The sequence below is a fragment of the Heterodontus francisci genome, chromosome 8 (assembly GCF_036365525.1).
Source record: "Heterodontus francisci isolate sHetFra1 chromosome 8, sHetFra1.hap1, whole genome shotgun sequence".
Classification (NCBI taxonomy): Eukaryota; Metazoa; Chordata; class Chondrichthyes; order Heterodontiformes; family Heterodontidae; genus Heterodontus; species Heterodontus francisci.
The window spans coordinates 45,801,165-45,815,323 of record NC_090378.1 but is presented as its reverse complement, the minus strand read 5'-3'; the positions used below and the strand labels follow the sequence as shown (position 1 = coordinate 45,815,323).

General features: G+C 40.4%; 1 protein-coding gene across 5 annotated transcripts in view; it reads right to left on the bottom strand.

Annotated features, from left to right (window-relative positions):
- Positions 1-14,159, bottom strand: part of mast2 (microtubule associated serine/threonine kinase 2) — a 560,338-nt gene that overhangs the window by 298,553 nt on the left and 247,626 nt on the right. For all 5 annotated transcript variants that reach the window (XM_068037080.1, XM_068037082.1, XM_068037083.1 and 2 more), the window contains one exon: positions 8,734-8,765. In XM_068037080.1, coding sequence (XP_067893181.1) covers positions 8,734-8,765 — 32 coding nt within the window. The remainder of the gene's footprint in view (positions 1-8,733; positions 8,766-14,159) is intronic.

Genomic DNA, 14,159 nt, shown 5'->3' with positions numbered 1-14,159 from the left:
TAGAAAGAATAGCCCAGGACATGGTGCAAAGGGCTCTAGCCACCACTAGGAGGTTTATGGAGCAAAGCCATCATGCAATCACGAGGGGCAAGGTGTAAGTGAACCTACCAAAGGAGTGGCTAGGGTATTGGCCAGCAATCGAGCCAAGATGGCAAGAAAGCAGTATAGCTGGTGGGGAGTGGGAAGGATCGCTGCAGCTGTTGTGTCCATTGCAGTCCTGTAGTTGGTCTCTGTATTTGTTGCTACCAAAGACTGATGGTATCCCAAGCAGTGCAGATGGTGATGTTGGCCAACAAAGGGTACGCCCTAGTATCTGCCACAGTTAAATCCTCTTTCCCAGGGAATATTAAACTCGGGAACATTTATGAGGATTTTGCTATCCAAGGGGATGATGGTTCCAGGCCCAGCCTAGGTCAATAGGACTTTGGTGAAGCCGTAAGTGAACGATAGACTAGGAGACCCACAGCCCACTGAACTCTAGCAGGATACCTGGAGCCATTGGTGAGTGGAGGATGTCGGGAATGTCCCACCTGGATCAGGTGGTGCGCCTAACCAGGGTTCCAAAAGGAGGGACTGAAGTGGGACCAGGAGGACAACATTAGTAGATTACATTAGGATGCGTTAACAGTCTTAGAGGGAATATGGAAACACTGTAGTTGTGGGGAACCAGGGCATGATGGGATAGTTGGCCATTGTTCTGGGAAAGCTGTACAACTTAGTACCTAATTGCATCCACATCTGTGTAAACATGCGGTCTTTGCTTCACTAATCAAAGAGATAAGGGTGCAACTGGAGACGGGACAGGATGCCCAAGGCTGGGGAGGAGATGGCAGGAGAATGTTGGTGGGCAATACAATCCAGTTTATTGATCAAGCTGCAGGCCTGGAATGTGTCGGGGGTAATGTGAAAAAATGAGTAATGGTGATTGTATCCTATAAATGTGTTTTTCAAATTCAGTTTCGCTGAGAAGCCTCTGGATGAACACCAGATACCTCTCCCTTGCATCGTGCTTGATTAAGAACCTTTATTTACATTAATCCCGTAGACTCGAGAGTGGTTATTTTCTCCACAACAGTGACCACCATACAGTCCTTGTGGAAACAATCCAGTGTCAAACTCTCTATCGTGTTGTGTGGCACTACCACTGTGTTAAATGGGATAGACTCTCAACAGATTTTTCAGCTCAAAACTGGGCATCCATGAGGCGCTGTGGGCCATGAGCAGCAGCAGAATTGCATTCAACCACAAATCTGTAACCTCAAAGCCCAGCATATCCCTCACTCTACTATTACAATCAAACCAGGGGACCAGCTCTGTTTCAATGAAGAGTGCAGGAAAGCATGCCAGGAGCAGTACCAGGCATACCTAAAAATGAGGTGCCAGTCTGATGAAGCTACAACACAGGATTACATGCATGCTAAACAGCAGAAGCAGCATGCGACAGACAGAGCTAAGTGATCCCACAACCAACAGATCAGATCAAAGCTCTGCAGTCCTGCTACATCCAGTCATGAATGGTGGTGGACAATTAAAAACCAACAGGAGGAGGCCGTTCCAAAAACATCCCCATCCTCAACGATCGGGGGAGCCCAGCTCATCAGTGCAAAATACAAAGCTGAAGCATTTGCAGCCATTCTCAGCCAGTAGTGCCAAGCGGATGATCCATCTCGACCTCCTCCTGAGGTCCCCATCATCATAGATGCCAGTCTTCAGACAAGCCAATTCACTCCACATGATATCAAGAAACAGCTGAAGGCACCGGATGCAGCAAAGGCGATGGGCACTAACAACATCACGGCTGTAATGATGAAGACTTGTGCTCCAGAACTAACCAAGGCCTTAGCCAAGCTGTTCCAGTACAGTCACAGAACAGATATCTCAACAATGTGGAAGACTGCTCAAGTATATCCCGTCCACAAAAAGCAAGACAAATCCAATCTGGCCAATTATCGCCCCGTCAGTCTACTCTCAATCATCAGTAATGGAAGGTGTTATTGATAGTGCTATCAAGCGGCACTTACTCAGCAACAACTTGCTCACCAATACTCAGTTTGGGTTCTGCCAGGGCAACTCAGCTCCAGACCTCATTAGAAACATGGACAAAAGAGCTGAATCCCAGAGGTGAGGTGAGAGTGACTGCCCTTGACATCAAGGTAGCATTTGACTGAGTATGGCATCAAGGAGCCGTAGCAAAATTGAAGTCAATGGCAATCGGGGGAAAACCTGCCACAGCTTGGAGTCATACCTAGCACAAAGGAAGATGGTTGTGGTTTTTGGAGGCCAACAATCTCAACCCCAGGATATCGTTGCAGGAGTTCCTCAGGGATGTTTCCTAGGCCCAACCATCATCAGCTGTTTCAACACTGACCTCCCTCCAACATAAGGTCAGAAGTGGGGATGATTGCACAGTGCTCAGTACCATTTGCGACTCCTCAGATACTGAAACAGTCTGTGCCCTCATGCAGCAAGACCTGGACAACATTCAGGCTTGGGCTGATAAGTGACAAGTAACATTTGCACCATGCAAGTGCCAGACAATGACTACCTCCAACAAGAGAGAATCTAACCATTGCCCCTCGACATTCAACGGTATTATCATCGCTGACTCCCCCACCAACATCCTGGGGGTTACCATTGACCAGAAACTTAACTGGACCAGCCATATAAATACTGTGGCTACAAGAGCCGGTCAGAGGCTGGGAATTCTATTGCCAGTAGTTCACCTCCTCACTCTCCACCTACAAGGCACAAGTCAAGAGTGTGATGGAATACTCTTCACTTGCTTGGATGGGTGCAGCTCCAACAACACTCAAGAAGCTAGACACCATCCAAGGCAACACAGCCTACTTGATTGGCACCCCATCCTCCACCTTCAACATTCACTCACTCCATCACCAGCGCACAGCAGCAGCAGTATGCACCATCTACAAGATGCACTGCAGCGACTCAAGACTCCTTCCATAGCACCTACCAAACCCGCGAGCTCTACAATCTAGAAGGACAAGGGCAGGAGATTCATGGGAACACCACCACCTGCAAGTTCCCCTCCAAGCCACACACCATCCTGACTTGGAGCTATATCGCCACTCTGTCACGGTCACTGGGTCAAAATCCTGGAACTCCCTCCCTAACAGCACTGTGGGTGTACCTACATCACATGGACTGTAACAGTTCAAGAAAGTGGCTCACCACCATCTTCTCAAGGGCAATTAGGGATGGGCAAAAAATGCTGGCCTTGCCAGCAATGCTCTTATCCCAAGAACGAATAAAATAAAAGTCCTCTTGAAGTCTATTACCATCCTCCTCGCAATTCACTACAGTTCTAAGGTTGATGTCATCCACAAGTTTTGAAATAGTGTCCTGTATACCAAAGTACAAGTAATTAATATAGATAAAGAAAAGCAGTGGTCCTTGTATCAATCCCTGGGTAACATCATGGGGTATACCTTCCTCCAGTCCAAAAAACAACCATTCACCAGTACTCTGTTTCCTGTTGCTTAGCCAATTTGTATCCCTACTGCCACTGCCCTTTTATTCCATGAGCTTCGACTTTGCTGACAAGCCTATTATGTGACACTTTATCAAATGTCTTTTTGTTAAGTTAGTTAAATATGATTTGCCTTTAAAAAATCTGTGCTGACTTTCCTTAATTAATCGACACTTGTCCAAGTGACTGCTAATTTTGTTCCAGTTTATCAGTTCTAAAAGCTTTCCCACCACCACAGTTAAACTGATTGGCCTGTAGTTGCTGGGCTTATCCTTAAACCCTTTTTAGAATTAGGGTGGAACATTTGTAATTCTCCAGTCATCTGGCACCACTCCCATATCTAAGGAAGATTGGTAGATTATGGCTAGTACTTCGCAACTTCCACTCTTACTTACCTCAGTGAGCTAGGATGCATCCCATCTGGACCTGATGACTTATCAACTTTGAGTACAGAGAGCCTTTCCAGTACCTCCTCTTTATCAATTGTTAGGCCATCCAATATCTCAACTAACTTTCACTAAGACTTTCGCAAAGAAAATGATGATGCCAAAGACAAATGCCAAGTACTTATTTAACACCTCAACTATACCTTCTGCCTCCATTCGCAGATCCCCTTTTTGGTCCCTAAATGGCCCCACCCTTCCTCTTACCACTCATCTACTATTTAGATGCTAATAGAAGTCTTTTGGATTCCCTTTTATGTAAGCTGCCAGTCTATTCTCTATTCTCTCTTTAACCCTCTTATTTCCCATTTCACTTCCCCTCTGTGCTTTCCATATTCAGCCTGGTTCTCACTTGTATCGACATTTGTCACACACTCCCTTTTTCTGCTTCATCTTACTCGCTATCTCGTCATCCAGGAGCTCTGGTTTTGGTTGGCGTACCATGCTCCTCATGGGAATGAACCTAAACTGTACCCAAACTATCTTCCCTTTAAAGGCCGTCCATTGTTTGATTATAGTTTTGCCTACCAATCTTTGATTCCAATTTACCTAGGCCAGATCTGTTTTCAACCCACTGAAAGTGGCTCTCCTCCAATTAAGCATTTTTACTCTAAATTGCTCCTTGTCCCTTTCCATAGCTATTCTAAACCTTATGATACGATGGTCACTGTTCCATCAAGGTTCCCCTACTGACACTTGCTCCACTTGACCCACTGTATTCTCCACAACCAAATCCAGCAACCTATTTAAAATAAAAAACAAGCAATGCTGGAAATACTCAGCAGGTATGGCAGCATCTGTGGAGAGAGAAGTAGAGTTAACGTTTCAGGTCAGTGACCCTTCTTCAGAACCTATTTCATTACTTACTTTTTTTTTTACCAATTCAATGCCTGATTTATTGTATAAATAATTAGTGGTGGCATTTAGTTGCAAATACAACAAAAACAGATCAAGAGGTCAAGGAGAAACCCAATAGAGCTCTTCAGGATATAAAGGTTTATGTTAAGCTAAATTTGATCAATTGGTCCCACTGGTTGGTGAAATGATAACGAGAGGGCACCAATATAAGGCAATCACAATAAGTATTAGAAAATATTTCTTTACACAGAGGGTAGTAAGAATGTAGAATTCTCCAACACAAGCTGTTGTCAAAGCAGAGTCCATTATTATTTTAAAAGGAAATTAGAAGATAGTAGATTAGAAAACATGGCTCATTTGGAGGAAAACAATGCACAGGCTTGTTTGTGAATGGAACATTCTATGATACTAAGATAGTTTAAAACAAAGCGAAGCTATTAATTCATTGGAACTTTCCCTTCTTCTGCCATATGCCCTGCCCTCCCTGCAAAAAAAATTCCAACAAAAATTTGAATGGTGGTCTATAAAACACAAAGAATTAACTTTCCTCCTCCTCACTGGGCCTCAAGGATCTGCTGATTAGCATCACTGGTTCAGACATTTCATTCAAAATGTCAGTTTTTAAGACTGCTGCAATTTTTGTCTGCTTTAAATACCATTATGGAATTTAATCCTGCTGTGGCAGAGTTGCTACAACAGCAATTTCTTCTGCTGTCTATCAATACAGCTTTAACATCTCAACCAGATACACCTTCAGAAAAAATGACAGATAGGTTTCCTGAATGGTTGTCAGACTGAATTATTGCAGGCTGTCCTTGACAAAGAGGTAGATGGTTCAAAGAATAAATTATGTCCATGTGCAATATTTTAACACAATCCCTCAGACCACTTCTTATGCAAATAATGATGAAAGGGCTTCGCACACTAACCAGCTGTTTATATATACAGAATACTGAAAAAAGCTGCAAATTTTTGAAATGTGTTCCCTAGCCTACTATATACCAATCAGTGGATTGCTGGGAGTGTTGGTTAGACCGTATTTTAATTTAGATAAATGGCAACCCAGAGGCCCAGGTTAATGTTCTGGGGACATGGGTTCAAATCCCACCGTGGCAGATGGTGGAATTTGAATTCAATTAATGAATTGAAAAGCTAGTCTAGTGGTGATCATGAAAACATTGTCAATTGTTCTAAAAACCCATCTGGTTCACTAATGTCCTTTAGGGAAGGAAATCTGCTGTCCTTACCTGGTCTGGTCTACATGTGACTCCAGACTCACAGCAATGTGGTTGACTCTTAAATGCCCTCTGAAATGGCCCAGCATGCCACTCAGTTGTATCAAATTGCTATGAAGTCTAAGAAAAGGAATAAAAGCAGACAGACCACCCAACATCGACCTAGACACTGGAAATGACAACGGCAAACCCAGTCCTGTCGACCCTGCGAAGTCCTCCTTACTAACATATGGGGGCTTGTGCCAAAATTGGGAGAAGTGTCCCACAGACTAGTCAAGCAACAGCCTGAGATAGTCACAGTCACAGAATCGTACCTTACAGACAATGTCCCAGACACTGCCATCACCTTCCCCGGGTATATCCTGTCCCACCGGCAGGACAGATCCACCAGAGGTGGCGGCACAGTGGCATACAGTAGGGAAGGCGCTGGGAGTGCTCAACATTGACTCCAGACCACATGAAGTCTCATGGCATCAGGTCAAAAATGGGCAGGGAAACCTCCTGCTGATTACCACCCACCATCCCGCTGCCGCCACCCTGCCCCCTCCTCAGCTGATGAATCAATGCTTCTCCATGTTGAACACCAATTGGAAGAGGCACTGAGGGTACAAGGGCACAGAATGTACGGTGGGCGGGGGACTTCAATGTCTGTCATTAACAGTATCACCACGACTGACCAAGCTGGCTGAATCCTAATTGACGTAGCTGCTAGACTGGGTCTGCGGCAGGTGGTGAGGGAACCAACAAGTGGGAAAAACCTACTTTTGTTTTAATATATGTTCATGGGATGGGGGCCTCGCTGGCTAGGCCAGCATTTATTGCCCATCCCATATTGCCCTTGAGGTTAGTTAAATCCATACAGTAATGTCAATATGAATTAGAATTCACACAAGCATGAATTATTAGGATGCCCTGATTGCCGACTTGCAGATTTATTCAGAAACGAACAGAAGTCAGTTTTCAAGTGACCCTATATCTATAATAATGTAATTTAATCTTGGTTTTTGATTGCTAAAACTTTTTTAAATAAATTAATGGAAACTCCTTTTGTGTAGAAACTCTCGGAACTGTGATCAGCGCAGCAAACTGGGCTCAAATAACTCGTATTCTGGGGGAACAGACATAAAAATATTGACCCAGATTTTCCTGTCAAAATAATGGTAAGGCGAATGGTGTGCACCTTTATTTATAAAGAAGACTTGCATTTATATAGTGCCTTTCATGGCCAAAGGATGTTCCAAAGTGCTTTCCAGTCAAGAAAGTACATTTTCGTAATTCTTGTAAATCAACAACATAGAAAAAAAAGAGAAACCATTTTGAGTACAGGGCATTTGAAACACTATGCTCAGAGCACTGTCATCCCAAATGGAAGAAATCCGATGACTTCCACCAACCTCAGTTTGGAAACCTCTGCTGCGGACTACTTTTGCAAGATGCAGCCTCCCCTCGATTTTATTTTAAATGTTCCATTTTGTGAATTATATTTTTGTTGCTGGCCTCCCAATTTAGATTACCAATATTGACCATTTTTCTAAACAGCAAGACAAACAAGTGTATAAGTACACCCCATACATGCACACAAGCTCCTTGAAACATTCCTTTAAATAGTACAGTTTAACTTTTCATGAAATTCATGCTGTATCTAACTTAGTAATGTTCTACACTGGCTTTGGGTAACAACTGTGAAACAGTATTCTCTTCAACAGCTCTGCCATCTATCACCCTGAAGGACACAAATTTCAAGAAAAAGAGTGCTGGTGGATACTGCATAGATCTTTCAGTCACTGAATTACAGAATTCTTTGTTTATATTATAAATACAAGAAAATTAAATGTTGACAATATATTTCAGCTAGTGCTCAAAAAGTGGTGCAAACTCAGTCACCCCTAAAAATTTCTAGATAAGAAAAATTCAATATTGTACCTTTACAATCTGATATTTCTGGCATAATCAAATGGTAAATCACAGTTCTTAGTTTTGTCAAAGGTCTTGTTGGTTAAGCATCATTCATGTAACAATAAGACATACTAAACCAGAAGGTGCCAAGATCAATTCACTTTCTGTGTTGAGTTAACTGACCCACGCAGCAGCTGGGATACTAGTTGGCCTCGGACCTTAGCCTGGGCTAGGATGGGGAAAAGTCAACCCAGTTTCATTCCTGATTGTGATCAGTGAGCTGTGGTCAAAACCACATATTTGTCACATCAGAGTAGGATGTGCCTTACCTGTGATGCTCTTCATTGTTGAATAATCCACCAACACTAATTGTCTAGACTCTCAAAAAAAAAAGAAACTTTTGTAGTGTTGCAAGTTGTTGAGGGAAAACAAATGTTTGGCATTACAGGCAACTTCTTGGAACCAGCATGGAGTAAATGTGGGAGATTCACTTGGGGTCAGAGGAGATATCGAGACTAAGAACATAGATGGATTTGAAAAGAGTAGAGCTGATGTTGGAAATGGAAAACTATTACAATAATTCAGTAGCGGGTGGGGTGGGGAAAAAGTAGAGGGTACTTCACCCTGTTAAAATAAAATGTACTTCACTTGACCCCGTACTGTTTGATGCATACCCTGCAGGCCTGAAATGGAAAAGTGCTTCAGTTGTAGCACTAACAACCTTCACCTTCAGTGCAAAATTCACAAATAGCTTTAGAACATCCATCAACATAGCATAGTTACGCATCTCTCCATATAATTAGTGCATACTTACAAACTTCCTTTTCTTGGCAAACTCAATTCTTTCTGTAAAAAAAAAATAGAAATTTGCAAATTATTGCAACAAATAATGTTTTATTCAGCAATGTTTCAACTTACTTTTAAAAACTGAGGCATTTATAAATTTCAGGACCTAGTAGGATCAATAAAATGACAACATCTTGGCATTCTGTGAGCTTAAAGTTCAATTGTGTCATTGTCTTGGATTTGACAAACCATGTGCGATCAGTCACTAAGAACCAGCAATCTACTGCTGATGGAACAGACAGTTAATGACTCCATTTTAAAATCTAGTATAAACCACTAACTTGCAAATCTTCCAGCAACACACCGAAATGAGAAGCACCATTTAAACTTTTCCATGTGGTTGCCTGAGACAATGATTAGAACCTGATCAGACCATTTTATCGCCTCCCTGCTTCAATACCATCCCCAGGATCGCTACTGAATTAGGAATTCCACAAATAAGCGTGGTTTACTTCTCACATTTTCTCTACTTATCCACGTGCCCTACTTTCTTTTCCAGCAAATAGATGGTTTGAAGCCCCAAAAAGCTACAGCTATGTCTGCAAGCATGCCCTGACTTACCTCATGGAGAAGGAATCCACTAATCTAACATTGAAAAATAAATTAATTAAATCACAAAGAGAAAATTAATTGAAAATGAACAAGCTATCTAAATTTACTTGTTTAAAAAATTTCCATATCCCAAAGTGCTTCAAATCTACTATATGAATTTGTATTTTCGGTGGATATTTTTACTGTGGGCAGCAAGAACTCACAATAATCCCTTTACAGAAAATGAGCACATTTTCAGTATTATTGAACAGTGTCAAAGGAGAACAAGATTTTGACGTACGGAAAGTATGTCTTGCCGACCACATCAATTCAAAGATGTACCTCTAGGTGGCAGTGAGCACACAGCTATGAATCCACCATCTCAGGATCAGAAAGACAATAACAAAGCAGCAAACCCAGAACCAACATTTACACGGATGCAATTTTTATTACTTTGTATAAAAACAATAACTAAAATCCTCTCTTCTTTAATGTGCCTTTATCCCATTTTCTAAAACTCAATTTTTGAATAAATTTTGAAAAAATGCGGCACAGTGGCTAGCACCACAGCCTCTGGGTACTGCCTGTGCGGAGTTTGCAAGTTCTCCCTGTGACCATGTGGGTTTCCGCCGGGTGCTCCGGTTTCCTCCCACAGCCAAAGACTTGCAGGTTGATAGGTAAATTGGCCATTGTAACTTGCCCCTAGTCTAGGTAGGTGGTAGGAGAATTGTGGGGATGTGGTAGAGAATATGGGGTTAATGTAGGATTAGTATAAATGGGTCGTTGTTGGTCGGCACAGACTCGGTGGGCCGAAGGGCCTGTTTCAGTGCTGTATCTCTAAATAAATAAAAAACACACTTTTTGCTCTCAAGATTGTAGCGAATGGGTATAAAACATAAAGGGGAAAAGTGCAATGTCAATTCATAAGACTGGATTGCACCTAGCCCCAATTTATTTTTAATCATGATATTCCAATTTAATGAGCACAGAATAAAATCATTTTAATAACTGCCTTCAGTAAAAGTACTAACTCATACAGTAAAATACTGTCTTTCCATTTTCTGCGTGTGCCAGTTTGAAAACTACAGATTCAGTTTCGTGCTATGCTATCAATTTGGTACTAGATGTCCACTAATGTAGCAGCATAATTTCAGCAACAACTCAGTAGCACAACAGTAGCATTTCTTTTTCAACTACTGAACACTGCAGCTCAGCAAAAAATACTTGATCACTTATTAGTGTAAATAACAACAAGAAAAACTTTAGCTTTTAATTAGTAAACATAAACCCTGAATTTCCTTGGACTTTCTGTCCTGACTTTCATCCCCTCAGAAGACTTCATCTTGAGGTCGTTATTAAAACTGTTAACTACTGGGTCTCACGTATGGTATGCAATATGTTTCAAACATGAAGGAGCTCATCACTCCTCATAACAAAGAGTTATGCGAATGCCCTTGGTGGAAGATTTATTTCAGTTAATATTTCCAGTTTCATAGCCCCAATTATTAAAACATGAAAGGGGAATGAAAGGAAGAATGTAAACCATTGTCTTAGAAAAGAGAACAAAAACCAGCATAGAAATCCAGAGTACCCATTAAAATTGAGTCAAAAGGTACTCTTAAAATAACTCTTCCTTGTTGCAATCTCAATTATATCTATACAAGAACCTGTAATTATCCATAACAGTAAGCTCATAGATCATTGCCAACAATTTAAACCAGTACCAGTTTGTGTCTGCAATAACACTGTATGTAAAGTACTGAAAGTACTCAAAGTTCCTGCCTGGATGAGCATAAAAAGTGAAAAATATAAATGTCTGGTCTAATGTCCCAGCATTATAAATTACAATTACAAACCTAGTTTACTGAAAATGCAAATAGCATCTTGACTAAAGGGTGCTCCATCACTCCCTGCCTAACTACAACAGAAAACTAAATCAAAAGGAAACCAAATTAAGCTGACGCATCACAAGAGACATTAGGCTTTTAATATGCTTTATGTTTCAGCTGTCCTGTGAAGCACAACATATTTCCCCCAGGTACCAAACATGATGCATGATTATTATTATTTTATTTCCAAATTCATCATCATCATTAACTGGATCCTGAACATTTTAAGGCGCTACAGATGGTGACATTTTTCATTTACACTAGAAGCAGAATGCCATTTAACGGGTTTATCAACTGTATATATCAATGACATTCCCTATTTTGTTCTTGAAATAATGCAACCTGTAGCCTATAGTGTTGTGTCAAGATTTGAGCATTCACAATCTGGATAACTGAGCACTTTAGCTGTCAATTCAGATACATTATCTACATTACATTAGGAATCTACACAAGCACTCTCTGAAAGTCAGTAATTCAATCCCTTAAATGCTTTCATCCATTAAGTGTGCATAATCTTGGCTCGTGCATATACAATATGTGTATTAATCAATACCTCACCTTGTCTCTGTTGACGATTTCTTTGTAAATTTGCCTTCCAAGTACTACCAAAACTGGGGAGTTTTATAAGGGGTTTATGCTTACCAAAATAAAATGGTACAACAGAAATACACCTGGAAACAGATTCGCATTTTAATGGAGTCAGCTGCAGCTACAACATTTTGCAAAACCTAAATTAAGTACAAAGCAAAAGAGTATTAAAAATTTAATCTATCTTGCAAATCCACCCAACTCTTGTGCTGCTTGACAATTAAAATGGTTAACAATCGCCAACTGAGCACATTTCCAATGACGTTTTATTGTGTAGAACATTCAAGACTGTACTGTTGGATAATTTAAAACATCTGTTTACCTCATGCGACAAGGCTCAACAGTTCAAGATGTGGTACCACACTGCAGTTATCAGCAACACAAAGAGCCCAGGCCTTTAAACCTGCTGCCCCATGCTTGCAAGCTACTTCACAATTCTATAGACGAAGCACTAAGTTTTAAATTACAACTAAATATTTATATTGCAACTCACTTGACTTCATTTGGCTTTTAGTTTTAGCGTTTGCGGGTCTTGATATTCTTGTTGATTTTGTTTTACCCCACTTGGGGTTTTTTTCTGAATGTTTTCCACGATATTAAGTTTTAAATTTATTTTAAAATTTTAGCTCATGAATATTATCATCCAATTCTGAAACTGCATTCTTCTTAAAGATAACGTTCATTATTGTCATGAATGTGGGATTGGTTGGGCAACAGAAATGCAACATTACCTCTACATGTGCAGTTCATTACATGCCGGATAATGGTAGAAAGGATGTTAAGAGGCAGCAACACACTGGGAGTTCAGATGTCATAAATGGGAGCAGGAAACTCGAGTCCTTCATCAAAGTCATCAGACTCCCAAGAGGCATTGATGCCTTCATGCACAGTTTATTAGAAGAATCATAATACAAGAAATATTTTTGAAATCACGGTGGATAGAATTTGCATGCAGAGGTATATAGCAATTGCATATAAAAACAAACCAATATATTTGTCATATGACTCAACTCCGAAGATATGAAGCATTTTAACAGCTGAACACTAGGAAATTGCACTATTATATGCATTATAGCATAAAGCATTTCAACTTTCCAATTGCTGTACTTCATTACAAAACCTCAGCTGGGGGAGGTTTGGTGAAATCGTAAGGATGTTTGGGTTTTTGCTGATGTGCACAGAACATTATTTATTGTTAAAGTATTAACATTACATGAGCCAATTTCTGTAATGGAACAAAACAAAGACAAAAGGGAACAGGAAATCATGATGCAGAAGCTAATTAACAGAATAAATAGTCTGATGATGTAAATTCAACACATTAAACACTTCAATGCTGTACATTTTCCAGATAACTGCAGGATAATTCTATCCAAATTAAGCAATATTACCCTTTTAATGGCACCCTCAAAAGGATTTTATATCATTATAGACAATGTTATTGCAGAATTATGTTTCATTTTCAACTTACAATTTTAAAATATATAGATTGATGACCATCAGAAGAGAGCTGTGACTGATCTGGATCCCAATTCAAAAGCGAATCTATGTAAACATGTGTTTGCATACAATGGCAATACAAACACACTGCTAGAGGCCTGTGTTAATTAACTGGGATGCTTTGTTTATTCATTTTTTAACAGAAAATTTGGACTCACTATTGGCACCTGGGATTAAACACAAGTATCTCATTTGACACACTGCAAAACGTTACATTGCTTCGGAATGCTATCTTAAAACAGCCATTTTGATTATACAATAGAACACAGTAAGCGATGTTAAGCAGCAGCAAAAACTCTCCTGATGCCTCTAGTGATAAATACACGGTGCACTGAATTACACAGGCTAAAAATGTTCCAGATTTAATGCTTGATCTGTATCAGTTCAGCTGATCACAGTGGCAGTGGTAGAATAAGCACACAGGTCAGGGTTTCCAATCCTACTTGCTATCTGCTGATCCTAATTGGAAAGGAAATGTGTGTGTGAATGCAAAGCAATAGCAGGATCAAACTCTCAATCCTTGGTGATAGAATTGCCTACCAAAATCCAAATTTCATCCTTATAGATTAAAAATGGTCACTTGGGTGAGAAATGAGGGAGGCATCTTTGTTTATAGAACTGAGCATGAGAAGCGGAGTAGCATGTAGAATTTTGTTTTAAAACACCTCCTGTTGCATGACATTAGGCTGTATTTGTAAATTTAACAGAAAATAATTCAGAGGCCCAAACACATTTACAAGTGAAGAAATTGTAACTGCATTATGTCTGACTAAACAATTTGTACAATGTTTGCACTGGGTCCTGTGCAGTTTGTGTTCACACAGAGTGCAGAGAAATATTTGCAGTTTCATTGGATAAAAAGATGTTGATTTTTATTTTGGTAATT